General features: G+C 39.9%; 1 protein-coding gene across 1 annotated transcript in view; it reads left to right on the top strand.

Moving 5' to 3' along the window:
* PIGQ (phosphatidylinositol glycan anchor biosynthesis class Q) overlaps positions 1-19,869 on the top strand; it is a 53,385-nt gene that overhangs the window by 15,190 nt on the left and 18,326 nt on the right. The window contains exons 2-5 of the mRNA XM_072601619.1: positions 1,425-2,114; positions 7,992-8,123; positions 8,858-8,978; positions 18,988-19,114. Of these exons, the coding sequence (XP_072457720.1) occupies positions 1,425-2,114; positions 7,992-8,123; positions 8,858-8,978; positions 18,988-19,114 (1,070 nt within the window). The remainder of the gene's footprint in view (positions 1-1,424; positions 2,115-7,991; positions 8,124-8,857; positions 8,979-18,987; positions 19,115-19,869) is intronic.

The raw sequence follows: 19,869 nt of genomic DNA, 5'->3' as shown, positions 1-19,869 counted from the left end.
TGTTTTTCCCATCCCAGTTTCTAGCATGAATTGAAATGAACATTGAATAGTGTTCTGGATATAAAATTGAAAAGACTTTTAGCTACACATAAGAGTTCACATTTACATAATGTTTTAAAGTTCCCAAACACTTCCTCATAACAATCCTTTGAAGTATATAACTCAAATATTATCTCCATTTTACAGATAAAGAAACTGATGCCTGGAAAAGTGAAAGGACTTATTCAAGGTCACGTGTCTAGTTAATGGCAGAGCTAGGACTTGAACCCAGGCTTCTTGACTCATTGTCTTTTGCTTTTCCCACTTCACCTCACTGTTCTGAACTGATCCCAGACAAGTTTTGAGGTCAAAGTCATTCAGTTGCTTGAGTAGGATGTTAACCATAAATTGCCGCTGAAATATAGGCATAGGTAACCTACAGGTATGAGAAGATAATAGTCCTTCCCAAAGTACTGTCTGTTAGGATATAAATGGAATGTTTAAGAAATTTAGTAAATACTTTAGCTTTTTATCGGGGAACATGTCCACCTCCTAAAAAATCAACTCAATAGATGATTGTTAAGCACCTGCTATCTGCAGGGTCCCTGTGGTACAAATGCTCCTACAGGAGCTAGAAAACCTCTTTGTCCAGCACATCTCTCTTCCATGTACTGACTGATATTTCTTTCTGATCACATTTCAATATTGAAATTCGGAACTTTCCTGTCTTCGTGGTTGTGTTCCCTCATCCTGCCTTCCTTTCTTTTTGAACCCTTCCTCATTGCTCTTTGGACAGACTCAGTGATATTGAAGAAATCATAACAATTCTTTGCCTCATTTTTTTAGTTTTGAAATATGAGACATGCACCGTACCACAGTTGCCTCATAGAGTTGAATTGGACATTCCCTAAAATCTGCTAAAGTGACTTGGGCACGTTGGCCATGACAACTCATTAATTTCCCAGACTCCTTGTCAGGTGTAGTTTTCACATGGAAATATGTCAGCATTTCTACATATTCTACCTGTGCGGTAGTTCTCTGCAGAGTAAAGCATCACCAAAAGCTGTTGGAGAGGTGTAGTGCAACCACACCTACAAAAGTTGGTTCATTCTGGCAAGTCTTGATTTCCCAACATGACGTTACCCAAACCTCTCTAAGGTGGAGGATGCCCTTTAGTCCTAATCCTGGGGTTATTTCAAGATTTTAAATTGATCAGAACTGACTGCAAGGCGCCACGTTTACCATTAGCTTAAATTAAGTTGTCCAAGCACACTAATCATCTCCAGTACACAGAAAAGCCTCTTGGCTACAGTTTAACATTAAGACTGTAGACATCTCAAACTTCCCTCTGGCTTTCATGATTATCACTGTTTCGCTTTGGAAGCTATTTTTTTTCTCATGATTTTGGGAGAAGGCTCTGAGTTTTGCTCTGTTTTCTTTTTCAGGATTCCCATCATGGTGCTCAAGGTCTTCTTCCCTTCTTGCTGTTCCTCAGCAGACAGTGGTCTTTTGATTGGCCGGTGGATCCCAGAACAGAACTCTGCCGTTATCTTAGCTGTTGTCCACTTCCCTTTCATCCCTTTCCAAGTAAAGCAGTACCTCTCTGAAGTACAGAAAGTGAGCCAGGTAGAAATTGTCGTGCTGGGCACTTGGTGTAACAACAGGCAGGAGAAGGAAGAGAGCCTGGACAAATTCTTAGATGACCTAGGCACCATTTTTTCTCATGACCCTTGGCTCCAGCTTAGCAAAGAGAAAGGAAGTAAGTTCTGGAGCTGCCATACCCTTTCCAGACAAGCTGGCACCCCCAAAGAAGATCAGATCATTTTGATCTATTACGACCAGCGCAAAACCATGCTGTCCCAACTTCATCCCCCTGAGATGCCTCTGGATAGCCAACCAGGGGTTGTTACTGCTCCTGATGCTTCAAAACTTGCAGCTGTGTTCGATACGGTGGCCAAAAGTGAGGTACTGTTCTTGACGGACAGGTACGACGATGGGCCTATCAAACTGAGTCACTGGCAGTCAGAGGGTGTGGAGGCCAGCATCATTGTGGAACTGGCAAAGCAGGCTTCTGTGCCCGTGTGCATACTGCTGACTTTCCTGCTTTCCCTTGTCTCTGGACTTTGTAAGAGCAGGTAAGTAACTGATCGTTTCCCCTTGATCATCCGTGCACTCGGTTTGTGAAGCACCAGGATACAGTAACTGAATAGGTGCTGGTCAAAGTATATGACTAGACTTCAGCACGTGTCTTATGATGCTAATATCTCTATGAAGAAGAAAGGGCATATGCCAGGGAGGCAGATGATAACGCAAGGCTTGACTCACAGTGGAGTTCTGTCACATAGTTTTGGGGGCAATGGAGCAGCCATAGAGTGGCACCGGGTGGCAGTGAAAAGAACCCTAGACGTAGAAGACCAGAACTCAAGTCCCAGCTCTGCAGAGTGCTCGTGTCTCTGTGGCTGGTTCCTTTTTGGAACCTTGGTCTCCTCCTCTGTAAAATAGTGGTGATAACATTTGTACTAACTACTTCACAAGGTTATTGTGAGGATCATATTAAATCACTCTGTGCTTGACAGATGCTTCTTCCTTCATATAAGGAACAAATCTTTGGTAGGCATAGCTGCTTATGATCATAGTTATGGATTGATGAGGACTAGAGGTCTTGTGCTGTGCTGCCAAAGCAAGGGGAGAAGGGCATCTGGATGGAAGCTGCCCCACTGGCTACATGGCACAACAAAAAGCAGGAGAAGGGGAAGAACCTTCACTAAATCCTTCATTTTTCAGATGGGAAAACTGAAGCCCAGAGTCATTGGGTGATTTGTCAAGATCAGGAAGCTAGCTGGGAGCAGAGCCGGGACTAGATTCAGGGTCTCAGAGCCCTGTCTGTACTTCTCTTCTTCCAGAGCTGAGGCCTACCCAGTTTCCAGTGCACAAGCACACTGGTCATGTCACATGATGGCTGTGAGTTTGAATACAATATAGATGTTTTGGGGGTGTTCCCTAAACTTGTCTGTCTTTTATGTAGTAAAATTTCTTCTGTACTTTGCTATCATGTAAACCTGCACTGGGATTCTAGACTATCAAACTGATAGTGTGGTGTAATAGGCAATCTGGGCATGTATGGATATATACCTGTGTGTATAACCAGGATGACTAAGGAGTGAGGTCACATTTCACATATACCTGGCAGTGACTGACTGATCCTCTTTGTAAGTAGGGTGATACTGAATGCTTACAGAATCGGGCATTGAGAATATATTCAACCCGTCTCTTTCTCTAGGAGCTTATAATTTAGGATGGCTTAAAGTATGTGCCACATACAGTGAATACATCAACAAATGCATACTGCTTGTCATTAATACACATAGATCACTTCACTGAACCAGACCTCTTAGAAAGAATCTTAAGGGAAAAATACTATGGAGAACTTAGTCTCTTACTATTTCCCATTTGGGAGTTTGACTTTCTTGCTGTTAGAGGTGAATTTGATTTTTGTCTGTGTAGAGAACACCAATTCATGAATACATTTTTCTCAGAACAAGCTCCTTCTTTTATAGGGATAATACTTTTTCTTCATTCAACACACATTTTTAAAGCACATATTATGTGTACTGTGGCTTAGGCTAATTAATTAATGCATAGCCTTTGCCTTCCAGGAGCTTGCCATATTGTGTGGGGAGGAAGGAGAATAAGGTGTGTATACATACATATGTGTGTGTATATGTACATATATTAGATATACACATACATTCATATATTTATGTGTGTGTGTAAATACAAATGAAAATAATGGCAACTACATTAGAGGATTGTAAAGTACCCTGAAATCAGATGGAGAGGGCTTCCAGGTGAGACGCTCAGAGAAGGTTTCCTGGAGGATACAGCATTTAAGTGGGACCTTCAAGGATGTCAGCAAGCAGATTTGGAGAAGGCATTTCAGGAATAAGTTATAAGGCCCAAAGGTCAGAGGTGAGGAGGTGGAGCATATGTCTGGGAAACAGTGATTATGATACTTCGGTTGGAGCATAGAGTGTATAAAGGAGAGGAGTATGAAAAGTCTAGAAAGGTCAGTTGGAGCCAGATTATGGTAGAAGGACAACCGATAATTCTGTCCTTGTTTTACCTTTCTTCTCCTAACCTCTTTTGATTGTCTTCCTGTACCCAAATTAGGATTTCCCAGGCAATCAAAGGAAATCATTTAATATTGCATATAGGAAACACAATGAAAGATATTGAGAATAAAACTGGAGAAGAAAATTCAGGGTGAACATACATATATATAAATATATCTTATATATGGTATATGTGAGCACATATACACACACACACATACACACATACACGTACATGCGCACACATACACACATATATACACACATGTACACACATAGACATGCTCGCATGCACACATGCACACATACACACATGCACACACTCCCTCACACATACACACACCCTCACATACACTCCCTCACACATACACACATACATGTATGCACACACATACACACATGTGCACACACATAGATGTGCTCGCATGCACACATACATACATACACACATGCACACACTCCCTCACACATACACACACCCTCACATACACTCCCTCACACATACACACACATACACACTCATACACACATACACACACTCACACACACACACTCAAACACACACATACACACTCCCTCACACATACACACACATACACACTCCCACACACACACACACACACACACACACACACACACACACACATAATTTCTTCCAATACCTCCCTGATCATGAGAACTATCACTTTAGGGGAAGAACTTTCCCTAGGGAAGTCACAGAAGCAGCTTTTGTTAGAAAATTTAATCCAGGGAGAATGAAAAGGTCCAGGAAGATATACTCTAGATACTTTCCCACACAAAGCAAGCCCTAGGGTGTAGGACTGAATAAATTTTGGAGTCATTTCCATCTCTAGGTGTGTAAAGTACTCCTAATTACTATAACTGATGGATGCACCTGGCACCACCTGGTGGAAAATAGTTGTAATTGCAGAATATTTCCCACAGTCAAGTTCCCTTTGGAGCTTGTGTAACCTGAGGGAGACAGACTAAATCATATGGTTGATGTGGCTTGCATCTGGTTGAAGAGAGTCTTTCTAACTAGACTCTGTGTCAGCACGCTGCCTTAAGCCCGAGTCAGGCCGAGTGCAGGAGATGACTGGTGAGAGCTTTCTTGGGTTGGATCTGTGATGTCTTTGGTGTAAGGAATCCCCAGGGAGGTCACAGCCCTGTCAGTGCAGACTGTCACCACTGAAGTGCTCAGTCTCGGAGCCTGGGCCACTGGAAAGTGATGTGACTTTGGTGCAGCCTGCATGTGTCAGAGCAGGGCTGGAAGGCCCACTTTCTCTCCATGTCACCACATTGCTTCCCTCCCCCCAAAATTGGATTAAATTCTGAACTTCTTTGAGTGATTATGGAACTCAGGAAGCTTTTCAGTGTTCCACAGTTTGCTGCAATTCCAATAACGTAGTCCACAAGTAAGCAAGCAGAAAAGCACCCTAGGCAGCACAGTAGATGGAGGTCTGGAATCAGGAGACCTGGTTTCAAGTCCAGCCTCAGACAGTTACTAGCTGTGTGTAGGACAGTCCCTGCCCAGGCAGAAACAACACAGAAAAGGAAGCTGAAGAGGAGGATGTGGGGTATGAGGTTCCATGGCGTGGAAGCCAAGCAGAGCTGCTGATGGACAATGCTTTCCTTGGTGTTTGCAGTCAGCAAGTGGTCAACAAGTTTATTTCCATTGTGACAGCTTTCAGAATTTCATATGTGATTTTAATGTATGCATGGACGACAGATAGCTTGCAGGACAAGAGCCTTGTAAAGTATGTTGCACTGCTACACCAAATGTTTCCTTATGGTCCTCATACAGTAAGCACAAAGAGATCATACACTCTAACCTGCAGTCGTGTGCCTGTAAGGGTGTTCTCTCATAGCATGGTTCCCTTCCTGGTCAGAGTTAATTTTGTTGTTTTTTTTCAGAATGCTGAAATTCAGGAATCTTTATTATCATTTATTGTTCATCTGTCAATTTCTGACCCTCAAAAAACTCTTATTCTAAATGAGATACAGCACATTGTTGTATTAAAACCTTTATATGACATGTCGTGTGACTATAAGTTGTTCATCTTAGCTGAGCAAACATTCCATGACCGTTCAGATACTCAGCGATCACGAAAATAGCACCTAGTTGACGTGCACCTTTTTGATTTCATAATTTTGTGTTTCCTGATTTATTTATGTAAGTTAAACTTTTAACACCTAAGATCTGGTGTACGTTGAATCAGCCCACTGGTAAATGTTGATTTTTAGCTAATTTTAACCACGTACTTGTTAATCATAACATACCAAGAACGTGGTCAGATTCATTGTCATATTTCTTATGAAGTCCGTCTCATTTATCTACCCCTCATATGTAATCATAGTAATACTTCATATGAAATTTTACCACCTATAATGTATTCTCACATACATTAAACTACCTCATTTTAGCCTCATAATAGACCTGACAGAGAGGCAGGAATGATTACCGTTGTATAGATGAGGAAACCAAGGTTCAGAGAGGAGTGATTTACCCTTGTGGCAGAAACTGAAACTAAACCCAAATCTTCTGGTCCTGAGTCCAAGAGCTGTCTCTGCTCACGAGTGCAGGTATATGTAAATAATGATGTAAATCATGATTTGTATATATTAACCAATATATATTAAGCAATCATCTTGGTATAGTAATAGTAAGACCAAGTTTTATTTAGTTGGAGACATCCTCTGAAGGAAGTGTGGCAAGGGGTAAACAGGGGCTATGTATGGGAAGAGGGGAATTTCTTTAAGCTAACTCTACAAGATCTGAATCCTAGTGAATGTGGGGAAGGGATTCCAATCTAGGCAATTCACATTTTCATGCAGATTTTTCTTGGAAATGATTCAGAGTAGCTAGTACAATACAGAAACCTTTAAAATTTGCCCAGAGTTAAGACCTCTTTCTTCCTGAGGTTCTAAATTCAGGCAATTGGCAGCACTCTTTTTTTTTTTTTTTAAATGAGTTTGAGGCACATCTTGTACCCACGGCAAGCATTCTGAACAGAAAATGAAGATCCTGAGCCCTCAGTTAATGGGAGTTAGAAATACTGAGTGTTGAAAACAGGCCACATGTCAGTTTTAGTTTTTCTTCCTGGGAAACCATCTTTACCGTATAGCAGTCAAATGTTTATCAAAATAGCTCATGGAACTGCGTCTCAGAATTGTTTCTTCTGCTTTATAAGAAGTCTTGTCTCATTGAGTAAGTTTTATAGACATTAGGAAGAGGTTCCTGAATATTGTAAGGATAATCAGTCACTTGGGGAAAGCTGGAATCAGCTCTGTTGCCTGAATGATCTTGGCCATTTCCCTCTCTGAATCCAGAAAACATTTTGGGTCTTTTCTTTTAGAGAACTCAGCAGGTTGAAGGCTATTTAGAAGTTGACTTTCGAGGAGATGGTATTGAAGATTGGTTTAGGTTAATGCTAAAGAGGGAAGTTGATGGTGTAACTGGAACAAGCTGCCTCTCTTAGAGTCCTTAACAGTTACTGCTAACCAGTTCTGAAAACACCTAGGACTGTACCTAGTCTACTTGGGGGGGTTCTGAAGTTATTTAGGTCCTCATAGCACTCCTCTGGGCCTCTGCTAGTGCTTTTCCACTCTGTCCAGTTGACCTGAAGTGGGCTCATTGGCATGAGTGCCAGTATTTGAGGAGCTCAGGTTATTGTATAAAACAGAAACAGGTTCCCAGTTGTAAGATTACTTTCACATTCCTTTCATTGCTAGATACTCTGGAGAGGCCCATGGGCCTGTGATAGAGCAATTCTCACTCCCTACCTTCTAAGAGATAAAAATTCAGGCAAAATGGAATCATTATGTCGTGTGACTGCTGACATGCAACAGTCTGACCTTTTTCTAGTGGCAGAAATGTATTCTTCTATTTTATTTCTGCAGAATATTTAAGTTTTGTCCTCTGTCCTTCATATGGAGCAAACTCTCAACTTGTGAGCAGGTTGGATATCGACTAGAACATCTCAGATTTGTCTTTAGCAGCCAAAAAGCTGAGAACCAAACCCAGCTGATGAGGTACAGTATTGTCACCCTCTTGTTTTTCATCTAGCATCTTGAGGCATGACCCTTCCCTAGGGCAGTTTGGGATTTTTCACTAATCGTAAACCTTAAAGAAGACTTCTTGGCATAGAGTTCTGACCTTCTATTATCTCTCCAGTTGCCCCTCACCATCATTCTCTAACTTGAGGAATTAATAGGCAGTAAAAATAGCCTACTTTTCTCCTGATAAGTAATTCCTACCTAAACTCCTGTTAAGGGTCCTTCAAGAGGGTGGTGCAGTAGGAAAGAGTGCTGACCTTGGGGTTTAAAGCCCTGCATTTGAATACCGCTGTGTGAACCCTGGCAGATTTCTCTGGCTAATAATTCAAACCCTGCCTAGCTCACAGGCTTGTAATGAGGATACAGCAGAAGGGTGAATATGAAAGTGTTTTGTAATGTAAACCCCTATACATATGTAAGTTGTTATTGAGACAAACTCCTCTGTGTATGTATTTTAACTGCTAGTTTAGACCATCCTAAGACCAAGTTCCATCTTTCATAGAATTTTGCACTAGGACATCGTCTGGTCCAGCCCTCTTATTTTGCAGATGAAGGAACTGAATCCCAGAGTGATGGTAGTGATTTACTCATTTACCCAAGGTCAGCAAGGTGGTAAGGAACATAGCCAGGATCTGAACTTAGGTCTTCCCGCTCTAAATAAATACTTCTCCACCATATCTCACTACCTCACTTTTCTACCCCTCTCACAGGAAGGCCAACATCTTTGTTTCCCTTCTTCTTGACGTGGCTCTGGGGATCATGCTGCTGTCCTGGTTATACAGGAAGAATCGAATTGGTCAGCTGGCTGACGCTCTCATCCCAGTTGCAGATGTGAGTTAAGTTGAAGTTCTAGCCCTGAAGTCCTATGACTGAGGCAGGAGCTGGTTCGTCTTCCTTCCTCCCTTTAAAGGGAAAAGCCCTTTCTGCTTCAATTTCTTTATATTCCTTCAGAGTTGCTAGAACAATGCCTTGCATGTAGTAGGTGCTTCAGAAAGATCTGTTGGCCATTTGGTTGATTTTCCCCAAAGCTCTTCTGGTATCATTGAATACTGTATTGGGGGTGAGTGGAGAGGGTAGCAGTATCCTTACTACAGTCTCTACCCTTTGTTCTGGCCTGATGAAACTCCAAAATCCAAAATACCATTACTCTTGAATAAACAGAATTATTCCTCGCTGCTGCTACTACTAAAATGTAAAGTAATTATAAAAACACAAGAAGCTTTCATAATATAATAGCTGATGTTTTCCTCTGTTCAAGGCAATTAAGAAAGACTCAGAAAATAAGTTTTTATAGTTAAAGAAATTAATCTATACAATCATGTGACTTGTGTGAGAGAACATAGTAGTGGTAGAACATGAAATAGAGCAAGAAGGAATAAAATATTTGACTCTCTAACCCCAATTTGTGCCATTTTACTTATCTTTAAAGAACATATTCTGGTCTTAAAACCAGATTTTTTATGCCACTTATTGGAGATAGCCAATTAAGAAATGTTTTACCTGGAAGATAACTTTGTCATATAGTAATTTGTTGAATGAAACACCACTAACATTCTCTTTTATTTGATCAGATTTAGCAACCTCCTTCTGTTATCAACCCAGTATTAATATTTCTGATTTCTGAAAGGACAAGTAAACTCCCTGCCCTAGTCTGATTTTCTTATAATAGCCTTAGAAGCAGCAGGGTTTTGGCTCCAACCCATTATATAAGCACAGTGAAAAAAATCCTCCATCTGCCTAGTACTGTGGGCAGATGGACACCCAGTACTCAAAGGGCATTGGACCGTGACACCTGCTTTTGGATCTGCTGTTTATAAATACAAATCATTTTACTTTCCATCCCTTACGTTTTCTTTTTCAGGGTATTCACTACTTTGTTAAAAATTGCCACTTTCTGCTCTAAACCATTGGTTCTCTTTTCAAATTCTTTAAGAGCTGTAATTTTGCTCATTATGTCTTCCTTCAGTTTTTAAAAATGAAGCATTTCAGCTACTCTAGGGGTTCTTGTGGTTATTCTAGTCTTTTTAAAAATGTTTTTATCATGAACTCAATCATTAACAAAACTATTTCAACAAAAATGAGAGCAATATAAGAAACCGTTTCTTCTGTGCAGCTTGTTTTGTTTTTTTAAGTTGGCTGTCGAATTTTTAAAAGTAGTAACAATTACCATTTGTCCCTCCTTCTGAATTTCTTTTTTAGTTTTTTCTGTGTATTTTTAAATGTTTTATTGAAGCTCATTTTAAAAGTTTTTTTGCATCTCAGCAATATCTATTAATGCATACTTCTCTGAATAGAAGCCCGCCATTGTAACAAATATGTATAATTAAGCAAAACAAATTAATGCATTGCCAGTGTCTGAAAATTTACCTTTAGTCTACTGACCTCTAGGCTGTGACTTCTCAGCCAAGAAGTAGAAGGCATGCTTCATCCTCAGTCCTTTACAGTCACGTTTTGACTTGACTAAAGGTGACTTTTGATTAGACCTCTGAAGTTTTTCAAAGTTGTTGTCCTTTATAATATTGTATAATATTGTGGCCATCATGTAAATTGCTTTCCTAGATCTGCTCCTTTCATTTGGTGTCAGTTCTTAGAAGTTTTTCCAAATTTCTCCGAATCCATATTTTTCATGTCGTATAATACAATCATATTCTCTTCCATTCATCTGTCAGTTTGTCTAGTCGCTCCCCAATGGATGGGTAGCTACTTTGTCTCCACTTCTTTGCTACAACAAAACATACTGCTGCAAATACTTTTGTTAGGTATTGATCCTTTCCCTTTATCTTTGGCATCCTTGGGGTATATGCCTAGAAGTGCTTTCTCAGGGTACAGTTTAATGACTTCTGGGACATAGTTACAAACTGCTTTCTGGAAAGACTGGACCACTTTACATCTCCACCAACAGAATATCATCATGAGAGTTCCACCAACATTTGCCATTTTCCTCTTTGTCATCTTATCCAATATGATGGAGTGGAGTCTCAGAGTTGCTTTAATTGCCATTTCTCTCATTCTTAGTGAATTGAAGTCTTTTTAAAAATTTGTTTGTTGAGAACATACATTACTTCATTTAAGGACTGCCTTTCTTGTTGATTGAGGAATGTAAACTCTTGTTTTTTATGTTCTTATCAATTCCAAATATATATATATATGTATATTGGCCATCATACCCTTATGAGGGAGATTTGCTACAAAGATTTTTTTTCCAAAATAACTTTCCCTTCCAGTTCTATATACATTGATTTTTCTCATGCAAAAGCTTTTCTATTTTATGTAACCAAAATTGTCCATTTTGTCTTATATGATGACTATTATCCCTTATTTAATTATCTCCCTAGCCAAACTTATAAAAAGGTATCTGTTTTCCTTCTCATCCAACTTCTTTATGGTATGACTTTTTTACAGTTATGGCGTATATATCTATTCGGAGTTTATTTTGTTATATGATGTAAGATGTTGACCTAAACCAAATTTCTACCAGAGTGCTTTCAAATTTTCCCAGTAGTTTCTGTCATATAGTCATTAGTGGGTGTCTGAATTTATTGAACATCTGCTATTATGTTCAGCTGTATCTGGATCTTATTTATCTAATCTATTCCACTGATCACTTTTTCTTTTTTTTTAACAGTAATAAAATTTTTTTATGATTATTGCTTTATAGTAGTTTGAGATCTGGTTCTATTAAGGCACCTTTATTTCCTACTTTTTTTTATTCTTTCCCTTAAGATTCTTGTTCCTGCAAATTAATTTTATTATCTTTTCATTCAGCTCTAAAAGAAACCAAAAACCCTTAGCAATCCCTTAAAGTTTCTTAGAATTTGATTGATATGACATTAAATCTATAAATTAATTTATGTAATGTCATCATTTTAGTTGTATTGGCATGGCCCAAATATGAAAAATTAATATTCTTCCAATTATTTGTCTTCCATTCCTTCTCTTCTATAGTCTCTTTTCTGGGATTCTTAGTCATAGTTATTATAGCATTATTCTTTCTGCAGATTTCTGCTTCCATACTTTTGCCCTATTTTATTAAAAATCTTTTTTGTTTACTCATTTCTCCAGTCTGTCTCTTGGTTTTACTTATGAGAATTTCACATTAAAGAGGAGTTTTCTATGGATGGTCGGGTCCTCCAGAAGTTTCTATTTGCTGATGATGTCACGATGATGTATAGAATCCTAGAACATTGAAGTCGTAAGTAACCCCTCACAGGAGTTTGCCTGGCCATCTCTGGAAGAAAGACCAAGGAGAAAAGGACTGTGTCTTTAACCAGGTTATCGCATTGGTTGGTCAACCTGCAGCTGGTCCCTCGGTGTGACTGTCTGGGACAAGTAGTACAGATGGACAGTGACTTGGGCCCAGAATCAAACAGGAGGAAGGGAATGCTTTCTGAATGTTGCACAGCTCCTTTAATGAACTCAAACTTCTCTCTGAAATAAAGGCTCATCTTTTAAGTATCAGTATTCTCCAAGTGTGATTCTATGGTTCTCAGATAGAGATCCAAAGAATTAGAAATGCGTATTATACAGAGGTCAGTAAAGAGGTACATGGTGATTATGAGCAGGAACTTTGAAAAAAGAGCAAGAGTAAAGGATGACATGGGGGAAATGGATAAAAAGAAAATGAACTGGTCATATGACAGCCAGAGTGCCCTTACTACATCCTCTGGAGATCTAAAGAAATCTAGTAAGGTTCTCAGCATGTTAGGAGGACTTTCTGTGGTAAATGGGGAAACATGGACAGGAGTTGTGCAGTATGGACAGGCATGACTAAATAGCAGTTAGATCCTAGGTCTTTTTGAATATTTGAGAGGGCAGTGTTGGCTTCCCTGCATTTTCCCATACAGCTTCCACAAAAATGCCTTGTTCTTGCTGTTGTTGAGTTTCCCTGTGGCTACTAGGAGTTAGCCATTTTCATCTAAGGGATGTGTTTATGGCATTAGGTATCTTTGGGGCCTTTCAGGTACCATGGAACCTGACAGCCCTTGTTTTGTATGTTGTTTTAAATAATTTTATATTCTTCTTTAGTCTCTGTCCTTAATTATGCTAGTGTGTGAAGGAGATCCAATACTGGGCTGAACATTAAAAATATGATTTTAGTTCCAGCTCCACCACAGATTTGATGAGATGGTACCTCCTGTTTTACCTTTAAACTCCTTGTCTCAGCTTCTGCATTTGTTAAATGAGGACAGTAATTTCCTCTTACATCTCAGAGATGCCAGGAGAATTTATAGAATAATGGTTGGCACTTTAAACTCTTAGAAATAACCAATTCCTGGTGTGATTATTGCTTGCCTCATGTCCTCAGCTCTGAAGGAAAGGACTTTTGTTGGGATTTAGGCTGATTTTGCAGTTTTCCAACATGACACAAAAGGGTTAATTCAGTAACATTCTACTCCCTCTGATGGGCATTGTCTCATTGGTTCTGGTTTTCTTCACCTTTATGTTTCTGGAATCAGCTTCCCCTTTCATTTAGTTAAAATTGTTGCTTTGATTTTCTTAATAGAATGATAGAATTCTATAACTGGAAGGGACTTTAGAGGTCATCCAACCCTAGCCATCCTGTCTACAAAATTTCTGACAAATGGGCACCTGGCTGTTGTCTGAGAACTTTCACTGTTGGGAAGCTCATGACTTCATGAATCTGCCCGTTCCATGTTCATAAGGTCCTATGTGCTAGGAAATTTCTTCTTTATGAAGCCTAAATCTGTGTCTCAACCCCTAATAACTTCTACCTATTGAGACCAAGGAAAACCTACCTCATTTCTCCTTCCCTTTCTCTAATTGTCCACATGGCAGTCTCTTGTAGGCACCTACAAATCCCAGTAGCCTTTTTGCATCATTCCTTATCATGAAGTAATGTGCACGTGGCATGTCAAAAGAGAAAGCCAGCTGACTTTTCGGTAACTTCAGATTAAATGAGATTACTCTCAATAGAAGACAGTGAGCCTGTAGTGACAGACTCTCATTTTTCTCATATACACCTAAAATTGTCGGTGATTTATAGATCTTAGCCTTGGTCTCATGATCCTTCTGAACGTTCTCAAACTTCTCTGCTCATTAACTTACTGACCCTCCTTAGATGAGTTCTTGTCTAAGGGAAACATTCCTGCTCTGGGTGATTCCCCTGGGCCTCAGTGTCCTAATAGAACACTGCTCTCAGAGGATTGTTATGAGAATCAAGTGAGATGATGCAGGTAAAGTGCACTGCAAGCCTTATATCGTGTACACTATTATTATTCTTAGTGAGGCACTACCTCCCTGTTCTCCCACCTCTTCATTTTTTAGCAGCGGCAGATCAAGTGTCTGAGTTCTGAGAGTTCATATGTTTTATTCTGTTTCTTCTACAAACTAACAGTCTTTGGAGATCTGGAAACCCACACTGGGGTGAAAAGGTCTACAAAGCAATATGGCTGAGATAGTTGGGCATGGCCTGTACCCAAAACTGTAGTGCTATGTCAGGTCTGGGGATTAACTTCTCTAATCATTGCAAAGCTCCCTGGACACCCTTGACTGAAAACCTTTTGACTTTAAAATTGCACGGATATATAAATATTTAATTTAAAAAGAAAATCTCTTCCTATTGCCAGGCTCTTATGCTTTAAATATTACATAAGTTCTATTTATAAAGTATGTTCTTTTCTCAGCTGCAAGGGCAAGATTTGTTGGCACAAGGCAGTAGTGCTTTCATGACAGTTACTGATAAAGTAAATGTTGGAAGAGTTGAGTAGCAAGTACTAGACCAGAAAGATGGATCTTTAGAGGTTGGGAAAATGAATACATCTGGTATTCCAGAATTCCATGAGCTTCCTGTGCATCCCTTTGAAACGTGAAGTCACATGTACTTTCTTGTTAAATTTAGCATTAGTGACAAAGCTAAAAATTCAGTTACTGTCTTCAAGGATTATCTTTTTTCACAAATTCTGCTTTTGGAAACTGGTTCTGTGGCACTAATTTTCTCTCATACTAATTTATACCAATCCACTGATAACTAACTCCTCCATTGGTGTGACTGTCTGATCATTAAATGGTGTCCTAGCAGGGATCCAGCAGTGGTCCCCAGCATTCCATGTGGGTGAGGGAGAGAGGGATAAGAAGGACATACATCTACTCATGGGGCAAGAAGGAAGGGAACATTACTGTTCGGATTTCTCTAGGGAGCAGTGGCTGTCTTGCTCTGCTAACCATTTTTTTTATACTAAAAGGAATAAGTGAACTTACTTTCAAATCATTTATTCAGGACTCCAAAAAACTTTTGAGTTCCTAATAAATCCTTCAAGAACTTGAGGGCAAATCCACTTGTACGTCTACACATATACATACACACACACTTCACTTATGTGTTGCTACCATTCAAATGGCATTGAAAAACTATCGGTACAAGAGGGTTGGGCTATAGTAATACAAAATACTGATCATGTGTTGTTCAAAGGCCATAGATCTGGCATATGCTGTTGAAAAGGTATGACTCACAAAGTATTATAGGTTGGATGGTTTCATATTTAGGTTGCTCAGATAGTACTTAGCGAAGATTTATGCATAGCAATCCCCTGGATTCCATGCTACATGTCACTGTCATACTTTCCTCTGAAGTCACAGTAAACTTTGGATCAGTTGAGATTCAAGAACAGGTATACAGAAGACAGTGATGACTGGCTAAATGTCTTTACTGGACTGTTTTATGTAGAGTCATCCTAGAAGTCATGGCAATGCTAACTTTGTCTTTTTAAATATTCTTTACCTTTTTGTTGACACAGCTCCATGCTTGTGGAGTATCCTTATTTGGAGAATACCAGTCAGTCAGCTTTGTAGGACAGTCAGGGGTGGAGGTGAAAAATGCCTGGGTAGGAAAAAAACTGAGATTCAGAGAAGCCAAATGGCTTGCCCCAGTCATATAAACAGGCTCTTCTGACTCCACACCCACCCTGTGTTTAATGTATTGGTATTGTCAAGTCTAAGGCAATACTGCAGTTAGGGGGTATAAGCTGCCGGCTCCTCTCCAGTCTCCTTTGCTGGGCCATCATCTATATCCCAGACTGAGTCCAAGAGCCCAAAGCTCTATCCTAGACCTCTTCTTATTTTCCTCCTTCCTCTTTCGGTGACTCCTTTGGTACCTATAGGTTTAATTATCATTTCTATGAAGATGCCTCCCAGATTTATAAATCCAAAAGGATCTGTCTCCTGAGCACCAGTCACACACCACCAACTCTCTACTGGACATTTCAAACTGGACATCCCATAAGCATCTCAGAAACAAAACTCATTAGACTTCCCAGAAAATAGATTCCTCTTTTGAACTTTCCTGTTACTGCCATGGGCATTGCCAAACTTCCGATTCCCACACTCACTGTCACCCTCTCCTCCTTCCTCCTTCACACCATGTATCCAATTAGCTGCCAGGTCTTGTCATTTCTCTCTCCAGACTACCCCCCTCGTTCAGACCCTGATCACCTCCTGCCTGGCCAGTCTCCTGATTGTTCCTTCTGACTTCAATCCATCCTTCACACAGCTACTAAGGTGATGTTTTCTAAAGTGCAGGTCTGAGCATGTTAAGCAAATTCCCACTGCACCCCCCAATCAATAAATTCTAGTGCCTCCCTGTTATCTCTGGGATCACATATGCACTCCTCTGTTTAGCATTTAAAGCTCTTCATGATCTCTCTCTCTGTCTCTCTGTCTCTCTCTGTCTCTCTCACTCTCTTTCCCCCCGCCCCATGTATTCTGTGGTTGTGCCTATTTGGCTGTCCCTCACAAAGAACACACCATCTCCCACCCCCATGTCTTTTCACTGGCCTTTTCCCTGCTTAGAAGGTTCTCCTTGTTCTCTTCTACATCTGCTTTTCTTCCAGACTAAGTTGAAGCACCTCCTACAGGAGGCTGTTCCTGGCATGGGCCTCTCCCTCCTCCCAGCTGCTGGTACCTTTCCATCAAGGATCATCTTCTGTCTGCTTGGGAGGTGGCTTGTATGTATTTATATACATATGTGCTTTCTCCTCCCACAAAGTGTACACTCCTTGAGGCTAAGGACTGTTTGATTTTTGTCTTTGTATCTCTAGCACCTCAATGCTTCATTAGATAAACAAATGTTTATTGATTCAATGCTTATTTATGAATATATAATTTAATAGTAGCTCACATTTATGGGGCTCTTTCAGCTCTACAAAACACTTTCTTTTACAACAAAATATATAAAGAGTAAATATGAAGTAATTAACAGCTGAGGCAATTGGGAAAACCTTCCTGTTAGGGATGACAAGTGAGCTGTGCTTTTTTTTTTCTCTTTAAATAGTATTTTTTTTTCAATGACATGTAAAGACAATTTTTAACATTAATTTTAATTAGATTTTGAGTTCCAAATTTTTCTCCCTCTTTCTCTCTTCCCTAAGAAAGTAAGCAATTTGATATAGGCTATATATGTACAATTATGTAAAGCATATTTCTATATTAGTCATGTTGTGAAAGAAGAAACAGAATACAAGGAAAAACTATAGCAAAATAAAGTGAAAATAGAATTCTTGGATCTACATTAAGACTCTTTCAGTTCTTTCTCTGGATGTGGATAGCATTTTCATCACGAGTCTTTTGGAATTGTTTGGGATCATTGTATTGCGGAGAGGAACTAAGTCAGTTGATTATCACTCAACAGTGCTATTTTTGTGTACAGTGTTCTCTTGGTTCTTCTCACTTCACTCAGCATCAGTTCATGTAAGTCTTTACAGGTTTTTCTGAAATCCTACTGAGCTGTGGTTCTGAGGAAGCTCAGATTTTTCAGGGTAGAGGTGAGGAGCAGGACCATTCTAGACATGGGGACAGCTTGTATAAAGGCACAGGGTGAAGAGATAGAAGGTTGTACTGTATACAAAGAGGAGGCCAGTTTGGCTAGAGTGTTGAGAGCATGAGGGGAAGTGAGCAATTAGTCTGGAAAGCCAGATTGTGAAGGGCATCCTAGAGGCCATAGGGAACAACTGAAAGTTCATGAGCAGGACAGTGACAGGATTACACTTGCGCTTTAGGATCACGGTTCTATAGATGGAGATACTGAGTCTCAGAGATGTTAAATAACTTACTAATCAGTAGAGAGTTGGATTCAAACCCAAGTCCACTGCTGTCTCCACTGTATCAGGATAATGCTCTGAGATTACACCAGTCACTCTACTTGTGTTGAATCGATTTGTTCTGTAGAGTGACTACAACATCGTAAACGGAAACAATGCTAAAAAGCAGCTGAGCTCCGGGTCGTTGAAGTGACTGTGCTTGGTTCCTAAGAACAGATGATGAACCAAACTTCCTCCCCTTGATAGAGATGTGAGGGACCATAGGCAGAATGTTGCACATTCAGTTGGTTTTAATAGTCAGTTTTGCAGAACTTTTTCTTTGTTACAACAGAATGATTGATAATTGAGGTGGGGGGACAGTAAATGAGTGAGGGGCTGGAGAGCCATATACTGGGAAATAAATGCTGTCACAAAAGTCATCAAAAAAACATTTTAAAAGGTTAAATTGTGCGTCTATACTTTTTAAATGAAATGAAAGAGAATCACTCGTGGGCAGTGAAACATTCTTTGGTGCTGATGGTCAATGAAACAGAACACAGAGAATGGGCCCGCCTGGCTTATTTCATATTTTTGGTCAGTCCTTTTTCCCTGACCCTTGACCTGCTTCTGACTTGCCATGGGCCTTTGGATAAGTTCTTTAACCTCTGTGTCCTGTTTTCTATGGAAGAATAACATACCTCCTATTTAAGCTTGTGTTGCTCTACCAGTGAACTCCTCAGAGCTAAGACCTGCTAAACTTTAGATTATGTGTCATTCTCTTCTATGGGCTTTTTGCTTTATGTTGATAGCATGTGGCCCGAGAACTCCAGGACCTGCTGCAGTGGCTGATGGGAGTTCCTGCTGGACTAAAAATGAACCGGGCTTTAGACCAGGTGTTGGGTCGCTTCTTTCTCTACCACATTCACCTTTGGATTAGTAAGTACAGTTTTTCCTTGTTTTCTGTTCTCTGCTGTCAAATGATGTCCCAGTGAGAAATGAGAAGGCCCTAATAGTAGCATTGGTGGGAAAGAGTGGTATGAATGAATGAAAGTAATTTATTAAGTGTTTGCTCTGTGCCTATAAATGTACTCAGTGTTGGGGAGACACAAAAACATGTGAGACATTCTCTGCTCTCAAGGAGTTTGAACTGTAATTGTGGGAGACAACATGTATAAAAGAGGTCAGTGATAGAGCAAAAGGAGACTTGGAAATCCAATCTAGGAATTCAGGGAAGAGTTACATTGATTTTAGGAAGACAGGATGACATTCTGCCAGATCCCTCTTCTGATAGGCTATACAGGTCCAACCCATTCCTAATCTTGATATTAATTACATTGTAATTATAAGATTAATTTGTGTTATGCATGTAAAAAAGTGTCTCTTCCCTTATTGTTGGTGAAAATTATATGTGGGTATCACAATGTATTGTTTTATAACTAATATTACTTTATGTGAAACTTGCATGAGGCATTTCAAGCCTAGTGGGGAAGAGGTAATCTGTGAATAGATGTTTGTTGATGTTGCATCTAATGGCAACTGGAAGTGGTGGGAGAGTGCAGAAGCACTACCAGCTTTGAACCCAGGACTTGGATTGGAGGAGCAACTGAAATAACTGTCAAGTTTTCTCAAGGCAATATGGTGGCTGGTCACATAGGAAGACTGGGCTGACATGTAAGCTAAATGGGAGAGGG

This window comes from Notamacropus eugenii, chromosome 1, assembly GCF_028372415.1.
Source record: "Notamacropus eugenii isolate mMacEug1 chromosome 1, mMacEug1.pri_v2, whole genome shotgun sequence".
Classification (NCBI taxonomy): Eukaryota; Metazoa; Chordata; class Mammalia; order Diprotodontia; family Macropodidae; genus Notamacropus; species Notamacropus eugenii.
This window is presented reverse-complemented; position numbering and strand designations above follow the sequence as displayed.